Below are 14,663 nucleotides of genomic sequence, written 5' to 3'. Positions count from 1 at the left end.
TGGGGGAAAGGGGGATTTGTGACCCAAAAAAAAAATCACGTGTGCCTTTGTTTGAGTGCGCTCGATCGTACTCGTGCAAAAGGTGTGTGTGAGTTGGGGTGGCTTGGTTGCGCCGGGGCACATGGGGTGGGACTACGCTTGAGCGCACACTAGGTGCGATCGAGCGTAGTCATGCTGAATAGAAGAGTAAGTTAGGAGACCAGAAAACAAAGAAAAAGAAAAAATTAACTTATTTAAAGGAAAACAGCAAACAAACAAAATAAAATTAAAACAAAATTACTGAAACAACAACAGAAAATAAAGAAAAACTAAAAATGACAGAATTGAAAATAAAACATAAATAAAAAAGGATATGGATTTTTAGTGCACCCAGTGGCCTTAGTACCATTGATCGGAGCAGATGCGCTTGAGCTTTTGGACTGCTCTAGCACTTTTGGCAGTAGCTTCAGTGCTATTATTCTAGGGAGATGCACTTGAGTTCCACTGAATATGGATCAAGAGCTCTTGGTAATGCTGAATACTAGACAGACTAGAGTGCCAAATCTTCATCTCTTGGTCTAAAGTTCATTTCAATGTACGACTTCACTCTATGTCCATTCACCTTGAATGTCTGATTCTTCTCTGGGCTATGAACCTCCACAGCTCCATGAGGGAATACATTGGTGACAACACAAGGTCCAAACCATCTAGGCTTGAGCTTGCTAGGGAAGAACCTTAATTTCGAATTGTAGATCAACATCTTTTGTCCCACATAAAACTCCTTCCTGACAAGCTGGTTATCATGATATGCTTTGGTTCTTTCCTTGTAGAGCTTAGCATTCTCATATGCATCACGCCTCAGCTCCTCAAGCTCATTCAGCTGTAGCTTTCTCTTGTCACCTGCTGGTTTCATATCAAAGTTGAATTTCTTGATGGCCCAGGAGGCTCTATGCTCCAACTCCACTAGTAGGTGACACGCTTTCCCAAAGACCAACCTATATGGGGACATACCAATAGGGGTTTTGTATGCAGTCCTAAAGGCCCACAATGCATCATTCAAGCATAGAGACCAATCCTTCCTGCTGATATTCACTGTCCTTTCTAGGATGCTTTTGATCTCTCTGTTGGTTATCTCTACTTGACCACTGGTTTGAGGATGATATGGAGTGCCAACCTTATGTGTGACCCCATATTTCTTTATCAAAGAAGCAAAAGGCTGGTTATTGAAGTGGCTACCTCCATCACTGATTATAGCCCTTGGAGTCCCAAACCTAGTAAATATGTTATCCTGCAAAAACTTCACAACAACTTTATGATCATTAGTTTTAGAGGGGACAACCTTGACTCATTTAGACACATAATCCACACCCACAAGAATATATAAATGACAAAATGAGTTTGAAAATGGACCCATGAAGTCAATACCCCACACATTAAAGAGCTCTACCACTTGAATATTTTACAATGGCATCTAATTTCTGGATGAATTGTTACTTGCCCTTTGGCATCTATCACAAGAACTACAAAACCCAACAGCAGCTTGAAACACATTAGGCCAATAAAAACCAGGTTGTAATATCTTAAGTGTTGTTCTCTTAGCTCCAAAGTGCTCTCCACAGGCAAGCTGATGACAATGCTGTAATATGCTCATGTGTTCCCCCTCTAAAACACACCTTCGGATGATTTGCTCAGGTAGAATTTGAAAAGATAAGGGACATCCCAATGATAATGTCTAGACATAGACATTAACCGTTTTTTTTTCTTGACTAGACATACTTGGAAGAAAAACCTTAGCAGATATATAATTAACAATATCTGCATATCACGGAAGTTGGGCATCTATTGTAAATAACTGCTCATCTGGAAAGTTTTCATTCAAGGGAAGCTCGTTTCCTTCTTCATCATGAAGTAACCTGGATAGGTGATCTGCAACCACATTCTCACTTTCCTTTTTGTCCCTAATCTCAAGATCAAATTCTTATAGTAAGAGTACCCATTTGATTAATCTAGGCTTTGCATCTTTCTTAGCAAACAAATATCTCAAAGCAGCATGGTCAGTGAGTACAATAACTTTATAACCAATCAAGTATGACCTAAACTTCTCCAAGGCAAATATGACAGCTAACAATTCTTTCTCAGTAGTAGAATTTAGCTGAGCATCATTTAAAGTTCTAGAAGCATAATAGATAGCATGAGGTACCTTATTGACTCTTAAACCTAAGACAGGTCCCAAGGCAAAGTCACTGGCGTCACACATGAGCTCGAATGGAAGGCTCGAATCAGGTGCCATCATTATTGGTGCAGATGTGAGCAACTTTTTCAATATGTTGAAAGCATCGATGCATTCATCAGTCCATACAAACTTGACATCTTTGACCTATAGTGCACAGAGGGGTCTAGAGATCTTGGAGAAATCCTTAATGAATCTTCTATAGAACCCAGCATGCCCTAGAAAACTTCTTACACCTTTGGCCATCATAGGAGGAGGGAGTTTGGAGATGAAGTCAATTTTGGCCTTATCCACCTCAATACCCTTGTTGGAAATGACATGACCCAGCATAATGCCTTGTTGTACCATGAAGTGGCACTCTTCCCAATTAAGCACTAAGTTGCATTCTTCACACCTTTTGAGGACTATCTACAGATGATTGAGGCATTCATCACAGTTAGAGCCAAAAATACTAAAATCATCAATAAATGCCTCAATAACTTTCTCCACTATGTCCGAGAAAATGCTCATCATGCATCTTTGGAAGGTGGCTGGTGCATTGCATAATCCAAACGGCATCCTTCTATAAACAAATGTACCAAATCGACATGTGAAGGTGGTCTTTTCTTGATCCTCTGGTGCTATTGCAATTTGGTTGTAGCCATTGTACCCATCTAGAAAGTAGTAATATCTATGGCCAACTTACCTTTCTAGCATCTGATCAATGAAGGGCAGAGGAAAATGATCTTTTCGGGTCACCTTGTTTAGCCTTCGGTCAATACATACCCTCCACCCGGTGGTTATTCTTGAAGGTACCAGCTCATCTTCTTCATTTTTTACCACTGTTATCTCACTCTTTTTTGGCACTACTTGAGCCGGACTTACCCATTTGCTGTCTAAGATGGGATAGATAATTAGGGGTGGCAAAATGGGTACCTGACACGACCCGATTACAACCCGCGGGTACCCATTACACGATTAGCCTATACCTAGACACGACCCGTTTACCCAAACAGTCTAACACGATTATGATACGAAAATAGCCGGGTAACCCGACACGACCCGTTTTACCTATTTAAAATAACTGGGTCTAATCGGGTAGACCCGACCCGACCTGACCTGATTATCCTAAACTATAATTTTTTTTTTAAAAAAAAAATTCAAAATTGTAATAATAATACTAATACATCAATACAGTCAACGTAAAAAATTGAGTTCCAAGATATTAAAGGCTTTAATAAAGGATAAGAAAAAAAAAAAGGAAAGTGACCGTAATTGTACTCCAAAAAAAATTACTAAACTCATAATTTCACCTAAACTTAAAATAATCAAGCATATTGACTAAGGTCATTTATTAAAATAATTTTTAGTATAAAGAAATTTAATTTTTCTCAAATTACATTCAACTAAAAAAGAATTATGTAGATTTCAACACAAAATATAATATCTGTAATCTGTTGAAATTAAATGTCTCATAACATAGATGAATTTTGCAAATCATTTGAAAAAAAAATTAAGGGCAAAAAGCAAGAAGAATTTTTAAAATTAAAATCATTTAATTAAATATTTAAATGTAAAAAAGGCCCTACCTAAATTTATTGTCTTAGGCCTCAAAATTCTATATCTCATTTTCTCTGATCAAAAGTAATATCTAAACCAATAGAAATTCATATTTTTTTTAAAAAAATACGAATACTAGATAACATTCGTTCTTGAGATATGCTAGAGGCAAGATGCCACATTATCTTGTTTTCGTTTTGACTTTTTCCCTCCACAAAAAAAAAAAAAAAAAAATGATGTGGCATCTTGCCATATGGACTTTTATGTACAAAATGTAGAGTTTTTATTAGATTTTAGAATTTCTCTTCGTTCTGCTTTTGCTACATGTTTTCCTTTTGTTTCTTTTGTGTCCTCCAAAATCGATAGGACTTTAAAATCGTAATTGAATTTTGATCCAATTATTATTTTTGGATAAAAAAAAAAAAAAAAAACATTTAAGATTGATAGAATCGAATACAAACCACCAAAAGCCAAAAGGGTCTCATTCTCAAAGAAGGAGCTTTCTCTCTCTCTCCCCATTGCTCTCTTTGTTTCTTCCTTTTTTTTACAGGTTTTGCAGAAGACTCAATCTGGGTGTTTCCATACCCTGCAAGAGCCCAAACCACCAAAAGGGTCTCATTCTCAAAGAAGGAGCTGTCTCTCTCTTCTCTCTCTCCCCATTGCTCTCTCTGTTTCTTCCTTTTTTTACAGGTTTTGAAGAAGACTCAATCTGGGTGTTTCCAGATCCAACATGTAAAACTCTTTAGAGGGACTCGGGAGACGGAGGGAGAGTGAGAGACCGACTGACCGAGAGAGCTTTGGTTTACTGAATGACGAGTGAGAGAGGCAGACTGGCAGAGTGCCGTCTGCCTTATACTGAAAAAAAAAAAGAAAAAAAAATGGGTCTGGCGAGTATTCCTGCCAGACCCACACAGTATACGACCCACCAGACCCGCACAGTAACCGTATTTGGCGGGTCGATCCGCCAGACACGAAATTACCGAGTCTTAATCTGGTAGACCTGATTACGATCCGAACCCGATAAGCCCAAACCCAATACCTGTTTTTTCGTGTCGTGTTCGTGTCGGGTTCGCGGGTCGTGTCAAAATTGCAGGCCCTATAGATAATGCCAACATCCAACAAGTTTAAAACCTCAATCCTGACTACATCCTTCATGTGTGGGTTGAGTCTTCTTTGTGCGTCCCTAGTTGACTTTGCTTCATCTTGAAGGAAAGTTTGATGTATGCATTTGGCCGGACTTATGCCTTTGATGTCGGCAATAGTCCATCCTAATGTAGTTTTATGCTCTCTAAGGACTCTTAATAACTTCTCCTCTTCTCCCAAACTTAAGTTTGTAGCAACTATCACAGGTAGTGTCTGATTCTCTCCCAAGTAAGCATATGTCAGATGTTCTGGTAACTACTTGACAGTAGAAGGGACAAGAGTAGTATTAGTAGGCACAAGAGTTTCAAGGGGAAGGGTGTACTTACTTGGATGATGCGGAGAGGTCTCAAGGAGGTGCACGGCTTCAATGATGTCATTAGTAACATCTTCAAAATCTAGCTCAATGTCTAGTCTTGTGAAATTGTGAGTGAGGGTGGCCTCCAATGGATCCATATGATAGGCCTGAAAAACTCTCTCAACAACACCTTGAATTATACAAACATTAAAGCATTCTAGATTATCTTGGGGTAATTTTAATGCATCAAATATTTTGAATTCTATCTTCTCCCCATTTACCTTCATACTCACAGTACCTTTTTTTCACACAAATTTTATTATCAGCAGTTCTCATAAAGGGTCTTCCTAAAATAATAGGCAAAGGAAATGGCATAGGAGATTCTTCCATATCTAATACAATGAAATCAACAAGTAAAATAAATTGATCTACCTTTACCAAGACATCCTCTAGTATACCTCTCGGTCTTTTAATGCTTTTGTTTGCTAATTGTAAGGTTATCAAGGTTGGTTGAAGCTCCCCCAAACCCAGTATCTCATACACAGTGTATGGCAGTAAATTGACACCCCCTCCTAGATCCAGTAATGCACTTTCAAAAAGCTGGTCACCAATCCTGCAAGGAATAGTAAAACTACCCGAATCTTTAAGCTTTGGTGGTAACTTTCTTAACAATACCGCACGTACCTCTTCTCTTAAAGCCATTGTTTCATGATCTTGAAACTTTCTTTTATGAGTGCAACAATCCTTTAAAAATTTAGCATAAGAAGGAATTTGCTGAATTGCATCTAATAAAGGAATGTTGATTTCTACTATTCTCAAAGTCTCAAAAATATCAAGAAGTTGTTTTTCTTTCTTTGGCTTTACTAATCTCTGAGGAAAGGGTTGTGCATTCACCTTCTCCATTTCACTTACCTTGGATGTTGTGGCTTCAGTTGGGGATGCTTGTGCTATCTCATCAGTTCCTATGATCTTACCATTTCTGAGAGTTGGTACAGCTTGTAGTTGCTCGTGACCTCTTGGATTGGGAATTATTTGGGATGGAAATTCACCATTCTTTCTTTTGCTTAGCTCCTTGGCCATTTGCCCCATTTGTGCTTCCAGTTTTTGTATACCTTGACTGGTCTGTGCATTGACTTGTTGTTGCACAATCACGAATTGTTGTTGTGAAGTCACAAGTTGGAGTATAGTACTTTCTAGGTCATTCTTTTTTGACTCAAGAATTGGTTGAACTGCTTCTGGTGCAGCCTGGTAGTTGCTTCCTTGTTGGGAATTCCTCAGCTACCCTTAAGGGTTCAGAACATTCTGATTGTTATTCCATGAGAAATTGGGGTGGTTGCACCACCCTGCATTGTAGGTGTTAGAGTATGGATTGTTCTTGGGAGGATAATTGTTTTGACCCACATAGTTCGCTTGCTCCTAATTTGTAAATGAAAAGATAGGACATGTCTTAGTGGTGTGGTTAGACTGGGAACATATGGCTCATACCTGGATTTGTGTAGCTTGATGAACGGGAGAGATGTTCTGAGCAATCATGGCTTTTACAAGCATATCTAGCTTTCTTTCCATGGCAGCCATCTGATTTTGAACTCCGCCATTCGTGTTTACTTCATATATGCCCTTACTTTTTATTCCTTATCTCCCTCTGGATGAGAATTGTTGGGAGTGCTCACTTAATGTCTCGAAAAGCTCTATGGCTTCCTCACTGCTCTTTTCCATAAGCACACCTCCGCAAGCTGAATCAACAATACCTTTGTTAGTGTCATTTAAACCTTCGTAAAAAGCTTGTACCTGATCATCTTGAGATAGGTTGTGATATGGACACTTGAGAAGCAGCTCATTGAAGTGCTCCCATCCTTCGAAGAAAAGATCTCCATCTTTTTGTTGAAATGTTTGAAGCTCCCTTCTAAGTTGCCTTGTCATTGTGCTGGGAAAATCTTCTTTAGGAACTTAGTGACCAACTCTTCCCAAGTATTAATGGAACCTGCAGGCAAAGAATTCCACCACAATTTAGCATTATCTTTTAAAGAAAAGGAAAGAGGATTAACCTAATTCCCTCTGGAGTTAAGCCCTGTATGTGCTGAGTCTTGTAGAGATCAAAGAACTCTCTAAGATGCAAGTGTGGATCCTTAGTAGGTATGCCTTTGAAGTGAGTCAAAGTATTGAGTATTTGAGGGGACAGATTGAAGTTGCTTTGTGCTTTTGAATGGTAGGCAATGCATGATGGTTGGTTGAGGTTTTGCAGAATGAAAGAATGTTTCAAAGGTCTTCGCACTGGCGGTGGATTCTCTAAAAGATCATCCATCGTTTTCTCAACTTTTGACTTCTTCTTCTGTATCGGAGTTATCTCTAGGCCTTTGTCGAATGGTCCGCTCAATTTTTGGATCGTATGGAATGATGGTTGGGTCCTGAGATTGACGACCCTGCATAAGAAGAAAGTTAGTTTCTACAGTGACAGTAGCTTCAGTGCTGTTGTCTGGACAAGTGCGCTCGAGCTTAGGCCTTGTGCGCTTGATCGAAGAATTACGCTCGATCGCTCCTGAATATGTGCTCAATCGCAATGCTTGTAGAATAGTATGCAGAACTAAAACAGAACCGAAAAGAAAATTTTAGATTTTGATAAAAAGAGACACATAACAGATTTTAAAAAATAATAAAAATAACAAAACTACAGGGAAAAAATTCTAAACAAAATTTAACGCAATCCCCGACAATGGTGCCAAAAACTTGTTGTGCAAATATTCACCTAAATTAATAGGTGAATAAATGTACGTTTTACTCACAAGTACACAAGATTGAAACAGTAATATAGGGTGCAAGTACGAGATCATTCCTATAAGGATTGGTATAAACTATGCTTAAAATTAATTCCGTAATTAAAACAAGGTAAAAGGTTGATTTTTTATTTAATAAAGATTAAAGGGTAGGGCTTTGATATCCACCACTAATCATACTCAAGTAATATAACAATATGCCAATGTTCGAATCATATCAAGATTACTTAATGTTTACCAACCTAAGGGCATGGGTGTCTACTCCTTAAGCTACAAAATCTCCCTAAGCAATGAATTAGTCATGGGTGTCTACTCTAATTCTTTTCTTTCTTAAAGGATTTAGCATGGGTGTCTACTAAGTTGTTCTTTGAAAAAGCAGAAATTTATGAAAATCGACAAACACATGAAGCCTAGGGCATGGGTGTTTACTCCTGGTTCCCCATGTTGATTAACCCAAAACCCCCCAATGACGAGATTCCTTGTTACTTTATTAAGCCCAGTACTCGATCATCCAAATTGACTTAAATAACTAATCCATACCACATGCATATGTTGGCCAAGCACATTCATATGAGGAATTCAATAAAGTAGGGAATAATCAAGCTAAGCATCACAATATGATTATCACAAAGGCGCCAATATTGAAATATTAAAGACACATGATTAAAAATCTTCATGAGAAAAAAAAAAAAAAAAGAATAAACTCAAAAAAGGCTTCCTTGAAGAGCCCCAAATTCTTCTCCTAGAGCTTGTGTTGAAATTCTATGTTTAGAGGCCCATTTATAGATATTAGGGGAACCCTAGAGCCTATAAAAACCCTAGAAATCATAAATTGTAACCTAAAGGTCTTTCCAAAATAGAGCCAGCCGCTGCACTGTGCTCCTGCGCATGGGTGCACTCGATCGCAAGGTTGGGCGCTCAATTGCAGTTGTGCGATTGATCTTTTGTGGTGGGCGCTTGAGCGCTGATGTGGTCGAGCCTTGTTCTTGCGCGCGATCGCATGCTATGCTCGCTCCTTGGCTTGGGCACTCAATCGTATGCTTCAGCTTTTCCCAAATTGCCCTTTATGCTCAAACTTTCCGAAAATGCTCCATTTTCTTGCATGACCTACAAAAACACGGAAAAAAACAAAAAGGAAATAAAATATCGCAAAATCTCAAGACTAAGAAATTAACAAGTGTAAATTAAGGGATTGGTAACTTTCCTCTTGGGAAATGGAGACGCATTTGCGTGGAGCCATGAAGATATGCGAGGGATGAATTTGTGGGTCATAGTGCATCAGCTTAACGCAGATCCCAATCATAAACTGATTATACGGAAGAGGAGTGTTAAATGCTAAAATATTCATATTTTTATCCCTTAACTTACATGTTTTAATCCTTTAGTTTTAGTTAATTTATGCCATTTTAGTTCTTTTATGTGTTTTCCTTGTTTTTATAGGTCCTTGGAAGAAAATGAAGCAATTTCAGAAGTCTTGAGCATAAAAGAGCTGTTTTGGGAATATTGGAGGCTCTGGTAGTGCGATCGATTGCAGGGGAGTTGCAATCAAGCGCACTACAGGCGAAGACCAGGAGCACAAGGCACCTGCGATCAAGCGCCGAGCACAAAGAGGATCGATCGCAGACCTGCGATCTATCGCACACGGGCTGTGATCGAGCGCACCCGTGCGTGATGAACAAGTCAGTCGCCAGCCTTGGTATGGATAGTGCAATTTCTAGGGTTTTGTCACTTAGTGCGAGCTAGGGCTCAAACCCTACAATTTTTAGGGTTTCTAGAGTATTCCTAAGGCCTATAAATAGACCCTTAAACCTCTAGAATAGACACACAATTTCTAAGGAGAAGAATTTGAGTCCTTCAAGTTCAAGTTTCGGGTTTATTCTTTTCCTTTCTTTCATTTTATTTCATGAAGATGTTTAACATCAAACTTATATATAACTAATTTATTTAGTACGGCTAGATTGAAGCCCTAGTTGTGTTTAGTTAATATTCAATATTGGCGCCTTTGTGATGATCATGTTGTGATATTTAACTTGATTAATTCCTGCTTTCAAGAATTCCTTGTACTTGATCAACATATGCATGTGGTATGGACTAGTTAGTTAAATGAATTTGGATGACCGAGTCATAGGCTTAATAAAAGTAACAAAAGAAATCCACACCGGATTCTTGGGTTAATCAGCATAGGTTGACAAACATTAGATATACATAACATGATCAAAACATTGGCATATTGATATATTATCTAAATATAATTAGTGGTGGATATCAAAGCCCTACCTTTTTATTATTATCAAATCAAAATTCAATCTTTGTTTTGTGTAACTTAAGGAATTTATTATAAGCAAAATTTAATAATCTTCGTGGGAATGACCCCGTACTTGCATCATATACTACTATGTTGACCTCATGCACTTGCGGGTAAAACATACAATTATTTGCCTATTAATTTATGTAGATATTTGTAACAACAAGTTTTTGAGATCCTACGCTCCCGAGAAAAGCCAGGCAGTAGAAGTTGAAGTGAAGAAGCTCCAGGATGCTGGATTCATCAGAGAAGTCTTTTACCCGACATGGATATCCAATGTTGTGAAGAAGTCGAACGGGAAATGGAGGATGTGTGTCGATTTCACGGACCTCAATAAAGCATGCTGAAGGACAGTTATGTTCAGTGCCAAAATATTCATATTTTAGCCCTTAAACTTATATGTGTTAATTCCTTGGTGTTGTTAGGTTGTGCTATTTTACTTCCTTTTTATATTTTCTTTGTTTTATAGGTTTTTGGAAGAAAATAAAGCATTCTTAGAAGTATCGGACTTAAAGGATAAAATTGGGAAAAAGCTAGAAGACTTGAAGCAAGGAAAAGGATTTTGGTAGTGCGATCGATCGTAGGTCCCGTGTGATTGAGCGCACTTCCAGAGAGGTCCAGACGTGAAGAGCGAGGCGTGCGCTCGTGCGCACAAGAGAAGACTCGATCGCATTGCGATCGAGTGCAGAAGACATATGATCGATTGCAGAGATGTGATCGAGCGCACACGGGCTGTGATCAAGTGCACCTGTGCGTTGGAGAATTCCAAAAGCTGCGGCCAGACTCCCTTTGCTTTCCATATTAGGGTTTTTCTAGTCCTAGTTGCACTAGGACTAAACCCTACGAGGTTTCTAGGTTTTCTAGAGTATTCCTAAGCCTATAAATAGACCTCTAAACCTTGAGAATAATCATCCTGGAATAGACACAACTTTGGGAAGAGGAATTGAGGCTACTTCTAAGAGCGTTTTTTGGTTCTTTCTTTCCCTTTTCTTTTTAATTTTATTTTAATTATGTGTAACTAACTCTTAAGGAGGGTTAGATTGAAGCCTAATTATATTTATTTAATATTTCAATATTGGCGCCTTTGTGATAATCATATTGTGTTGCTTAACTTGATTAATTCCTGTTTTTTTGAATTCCTCATATGTATGTGATTGGCCATTATATGCATGTGATATAGATTAGTTAATTAAATCAATTTGGATGATCGAGTCTTGGGTTTAATAGGAGTAACGAAAGAAATCCACACCGGGTTCTTGGGTTAATCAATATGGGGAATTAGGAGCAGACACCCACGCCCTAGGCCTCATGTATTTATTGATTTCCACCGATTTATGCTTTCTTAAAGAACAACTGAGTAGACACCTATGCTAAATCCTTTAAGAAAGAAAAGTATTAGAGTAGACACCCATGCTGAATTCCTTGCTTAGGGAAATCAATAGCTTAAGGAGTAGACACCCATACCCTTATGTTGGCAAACATTAAGTACTCATAATCTGATTGGATCATTGGCATATTGTTATATTATCTAAGTATGATTAGTGGTGGATATCAAAGCCCTACCTTTACCTTATCTTTATCTTTATTTCTTTTTCTTAGTATCAATATCAATCTCGTGACAATTTTGGTATTTTAATTACTTCTAAAACAAAATCAAAAATTTCCGTGGGATCGATCTCGTACTTGCTGCACTATACTATCATTTGATCTGGTGCACTTGCGAGTAAAACATACAATTATTTGCTTATTAATTTAGCTAGATATTTGCACAACAAGTTACCCGCTTCCGCGCATAGACGTCCTGGTAGATTCCACATCCGGGCATGAATTACTGAGTTTCAGGGACGCCTTTTCCGGTTACAATTAGATATCCATGTACTAAGAGGACCAAGAAAAGACTTCTTTCAGAACTGCCAGCGATTTATACTGTTACAAGGTTATGCCCTTTGGGTTGAAAAATGCCGGGGCAATATATCAGGGGCTTGTGAACAAAATGTTTGAACACCAGATCGGGAGGAACATGGAGGTTTGTGTTGATGACATGTTAGTGAAGAGCATACAAGCCATCAATTACATCCAGGACTTGGATGAAGCATTCCAGACGTTGAGGAGATACGACATGAAGCTCAACCCAGAGAAGTGTACATTTGGAGTCTCCTCGGAAAAATTCCTTAGATTCTTGGTCTCCCAGAGAGAGATTGAAGCTAATCCAGGGAAGATCAAGGTGGTTCTTGAAATTAAGGCCCCAAAAACATAAAGCAGCTGCAACAGCTCACAAAAAGGATCACGGTTTGGAACAAGTTCATCTCTTGGTCCACAGACAAATGTCTGTCATTCTTCAACATTCTAAGGAAGGCCTTTGTTTGGAACGAAGAGTGTGACAAAGCCTTCCAGGAGTTGAAAGAGTATCTCGTGAGCCCGCCAACTACTCAGCATGTCAACTCCGAGGGCGGACTCCTTTTCCTGTACTTGGTAGTGTCTTCGTTTGCCGTAAGCTCATCACTGATATAGGAGGATCAAGGAATTCAAAGACTAGTCTACTTCACCAGCTGGGCCCTGCACGGAGTGGAAGAGAGATACTCACGGATAGAGAAGCTAGCATTTGTGCTATTGATGTCAGCGAGAAGACTAAGGCCTTACTTCCAAGCCCATACAATCAAGGTCTTAACCGAATATCCTTTGAATAAAATCTTATAGAAGCCTGATATCTTTGGAAGACTAGTCAACTGGGTGATCGAACTCGGAGAGTTCGATATCGAGTATCATCCGAGAGTATCAATAAAAGGGCAAGTGTTGGTAGACTTTGTAGTAGAGTTCTACAACTTTCCGGAAGAAGAGACGATTCCACCAAAGAAGCTTGGGTAGCCTATGTAGACAGCTCATCAACAGGGAAGAAAAGCGGAGTTGGTATGGTGCTGACCAACCCAGAAGGTGAGGTGTTTGAATCGGCAATCTGATTGACTTTCACCACCACCCACAATGAGGTCGAGTATGAAGTAGTAATAGTCGGCATGAAGATAGCCTAGGAGATGGGGGCCAAAAGCCTCTAGATAAAGAGTGATTCTTAAATTGTCATAGGCCACATAAGCAGGGAATACGAGGCATGAGGCAAAAAGATGAAGCAATACCTGGCCAAGGTGCAACAGTTGAAGGAAGCCTTCGACCATACGGTGATCACTAGGATACCTTGGGAAGATAACACTCGGGCGGATGCATTGGCTCGACTTGGATTTGGGACAGACGAGGAAATTGAAGCTTCTAAATAGATAGTCCGGGACCTAATTGAATCCTCAATAACAAAAAAAGATGTAGTCGCCAGCATTGAAGAAAATCCAGACGAATTGGGATGGATGAACAAATTTATCGACTACTTAACAGAAGGAAAGCTCCCTAACGACAAGAAGGTAGCTCGTAAGCTGCGAATGAGATCAGCCAGGTACACCCAGATTGAAAATTTTCTGTACAAACAAGGCTACACTTTACCTTTGCTGAAGTGCGTATCCGGTCAAGAAGCAAAATACGTATTGCAGGAAATATATAAGGGAATGTGCAGAAGTCATTTCGGGAGCCAAATGCTAGCTCATAAGGCGGTGAGAGCCTTGTATTTCTGGCCAGGGATGAATAAGGATTATAGCGAGATAGTAAAGCATTGCGACAAATGCCAGAGGTTCGACAAGGCCACCATCAACCCTCTAGCCACTATCACAATCGGGAATATCAAAAGCTTCCTTTGGAAGTTGGTGGTCTGTCGTTATGGGATTCCACATGCTTTCGTGATTGATAACGGGAAGCAGTTCGGTTGTGAGCCATTCCGAGCATGGTGCAAGAAGTTGCACATCCCGAACTACTTTTCATCACCGGGACATCCTTAGGCAACCGGGCAAGTCAAGGCAACCAACAAAACTCTGATGAAGCTAGAAGACAGGAAGGGAGCTTGGGTGGAGTTTCTCCTAGAAGTGTTGTGGTCATACAAAACCACTAAGAGAACACCTACGGGTGAGACCCCTTTTGCCTTAGCCTTCGGAACCAAGGCTGTTATTCCTGTAGAAGTCGGCTCTGTTAGTTTCTGGGTTCAAAACTATAGCCTGGGGCTAAATGATGAAGGCATGAAGTTAAACCTGGATATGCTATAAGAAAAATGGGACATAGCCAGAGTCACTATGGCCGCTTACCAGCATAGCATGGCGAAGCACTTCAACAAGAAAGTCAAGCACCGGGAGTTCAAGGAGGGAGACTAGGTACTTTGGAAAGTCACCATCGCCACGAGGAACCCAGTGGAAGGAAAACTGAGACCAACATGGGAAGGACCCTACAGAATTATGCGGAGCAATCGACAAGGAGCATACTACTTGCAAGCAAAGGACGAAAGGCCCCTTTGAAGACCTTAGAACGCCGAGCACT

At 39.5% G+C, this 14,663-nt stretch overlaps 2 protein-coding genes and 1 non-coding gene across 3 annotated transcripts; 2 read left to right on the top strand and 1 right to left on the bottom strand.

The window, feature by feature from the left end:
• Positions 1-529: 529 nt before the first annotated feature.
• On the bottom strand, positions 530-6,761 carry LOC148585793 (uncharacterized). Its single transcript, XM_088516760.1, has 9 exons — positions 6,672-6,761; positions 6,099-6,464; positions 5,645-5,930; positions 5,468-5,533; positions 5,218-5,376; positions 4,297-4,334; positions 2,444-2,617; positions 2,180-2,356; positions 530-1,267 (listed from the first exon to the last, which is right to left on the bottom strand). The coding sequence occupies exons 1-9, from the start codon at positions 6,759-6,761 to the stop codon at positions 530-532; spliced, it is 2,094 nt and encodes a 697-aa protein (XP_088372886.1).
• A 229-nt stretch (positions 6,762-6,990) lies between these two features.
• On the top strand, positions 6,991-7,097 carry LOC148585792 (small nucleolar RNA R71). The gene has a single exon (XR_015912590.1). It is a non-coding gene; the product is annotated as a small nucleolar RNA R71 (small nucleolar RNA).
• A 5,104-nt stretch (positions 7,098-12,201) lies between these two features.
• On the top strand, positions 12,202-14,134 carry LOC148585791 (uncharacterized). The gene is made up of 4 exons (XM_088516759.1): positions 12,202-12,486; positions 12,980-13,198; positions 13,354-13,432; positions 13,569-14,134. The coding sequence occupies exons 1-4, from the start codon at positions 12,202-12,204 to the stop codon at positions 14,132-14,134; spliced, it is 1,149 nt and encodes a 382-aa protein (XP_088372885.1).
• The last annotated feature ends 529 nt before the right edge of the window (positions 14,135-14,663 follow it).

This window comes from Corylus avellana, chromosome 5 (genome assembly GCF_965113065.1).
Source record: "Corylus avellana chromosome 5, dhCorAvel1.hap1.2, whole genome shotgun sequence".
Classification (NCBI taxonomy): Eukaryota; Viridiplantae; Streptophyta; class Magnoliopsida; order Fagales; family Betulaceae; genus Corylus; species Corylus avellana.
This window is presented reverse-complemented; position numbering and strand designations above follow the sequence as displayed.

Coding starts and splice junctions, on each gene's coding strand:
- LOC148585793 (XM_088516760.1), bottom strand. CDS start 6,761: ATGGCTGCCATGGAAAGAAAGCTAGATATGCTTGTAAAAGCCATGATT. Junction 6,465..6,671: donor ATCAAGCTACACAAATCCAG/GTATGAGCCATA, acceptor CCTTAAGGGTAG/CTGAGGAATTCCCAACAAGG. Junction 2,618..4,296: donor TTGAGTCTTCTGCAAAACCT/GTAAAAAAAAGG, acceptor AATCATCTGTAG/ATAGTCCTCAAAAGGTGTGA.
- LOC148585791 (XM_088516759.1), top strand. CDS start 12,202: ATGCCCTTTGGGTTGAAAAATGCCGGGGCAATATATCAGGGGCTTGTG. Junction 12,487..12,979: donor CTAATCCAGGGAAGATCAAG/GTGGTTCTTGAA, acceptor TATCTTTGGAAG/ACTAGTCAACTGGGTGATCG. Junction 13,433..13,568: donor AGGAAGCCTTCGACCATACG/GTGATCACTAGG, acceptor TAACAAAAAAAG/ATGTAGTCGCCAGCATTGAA.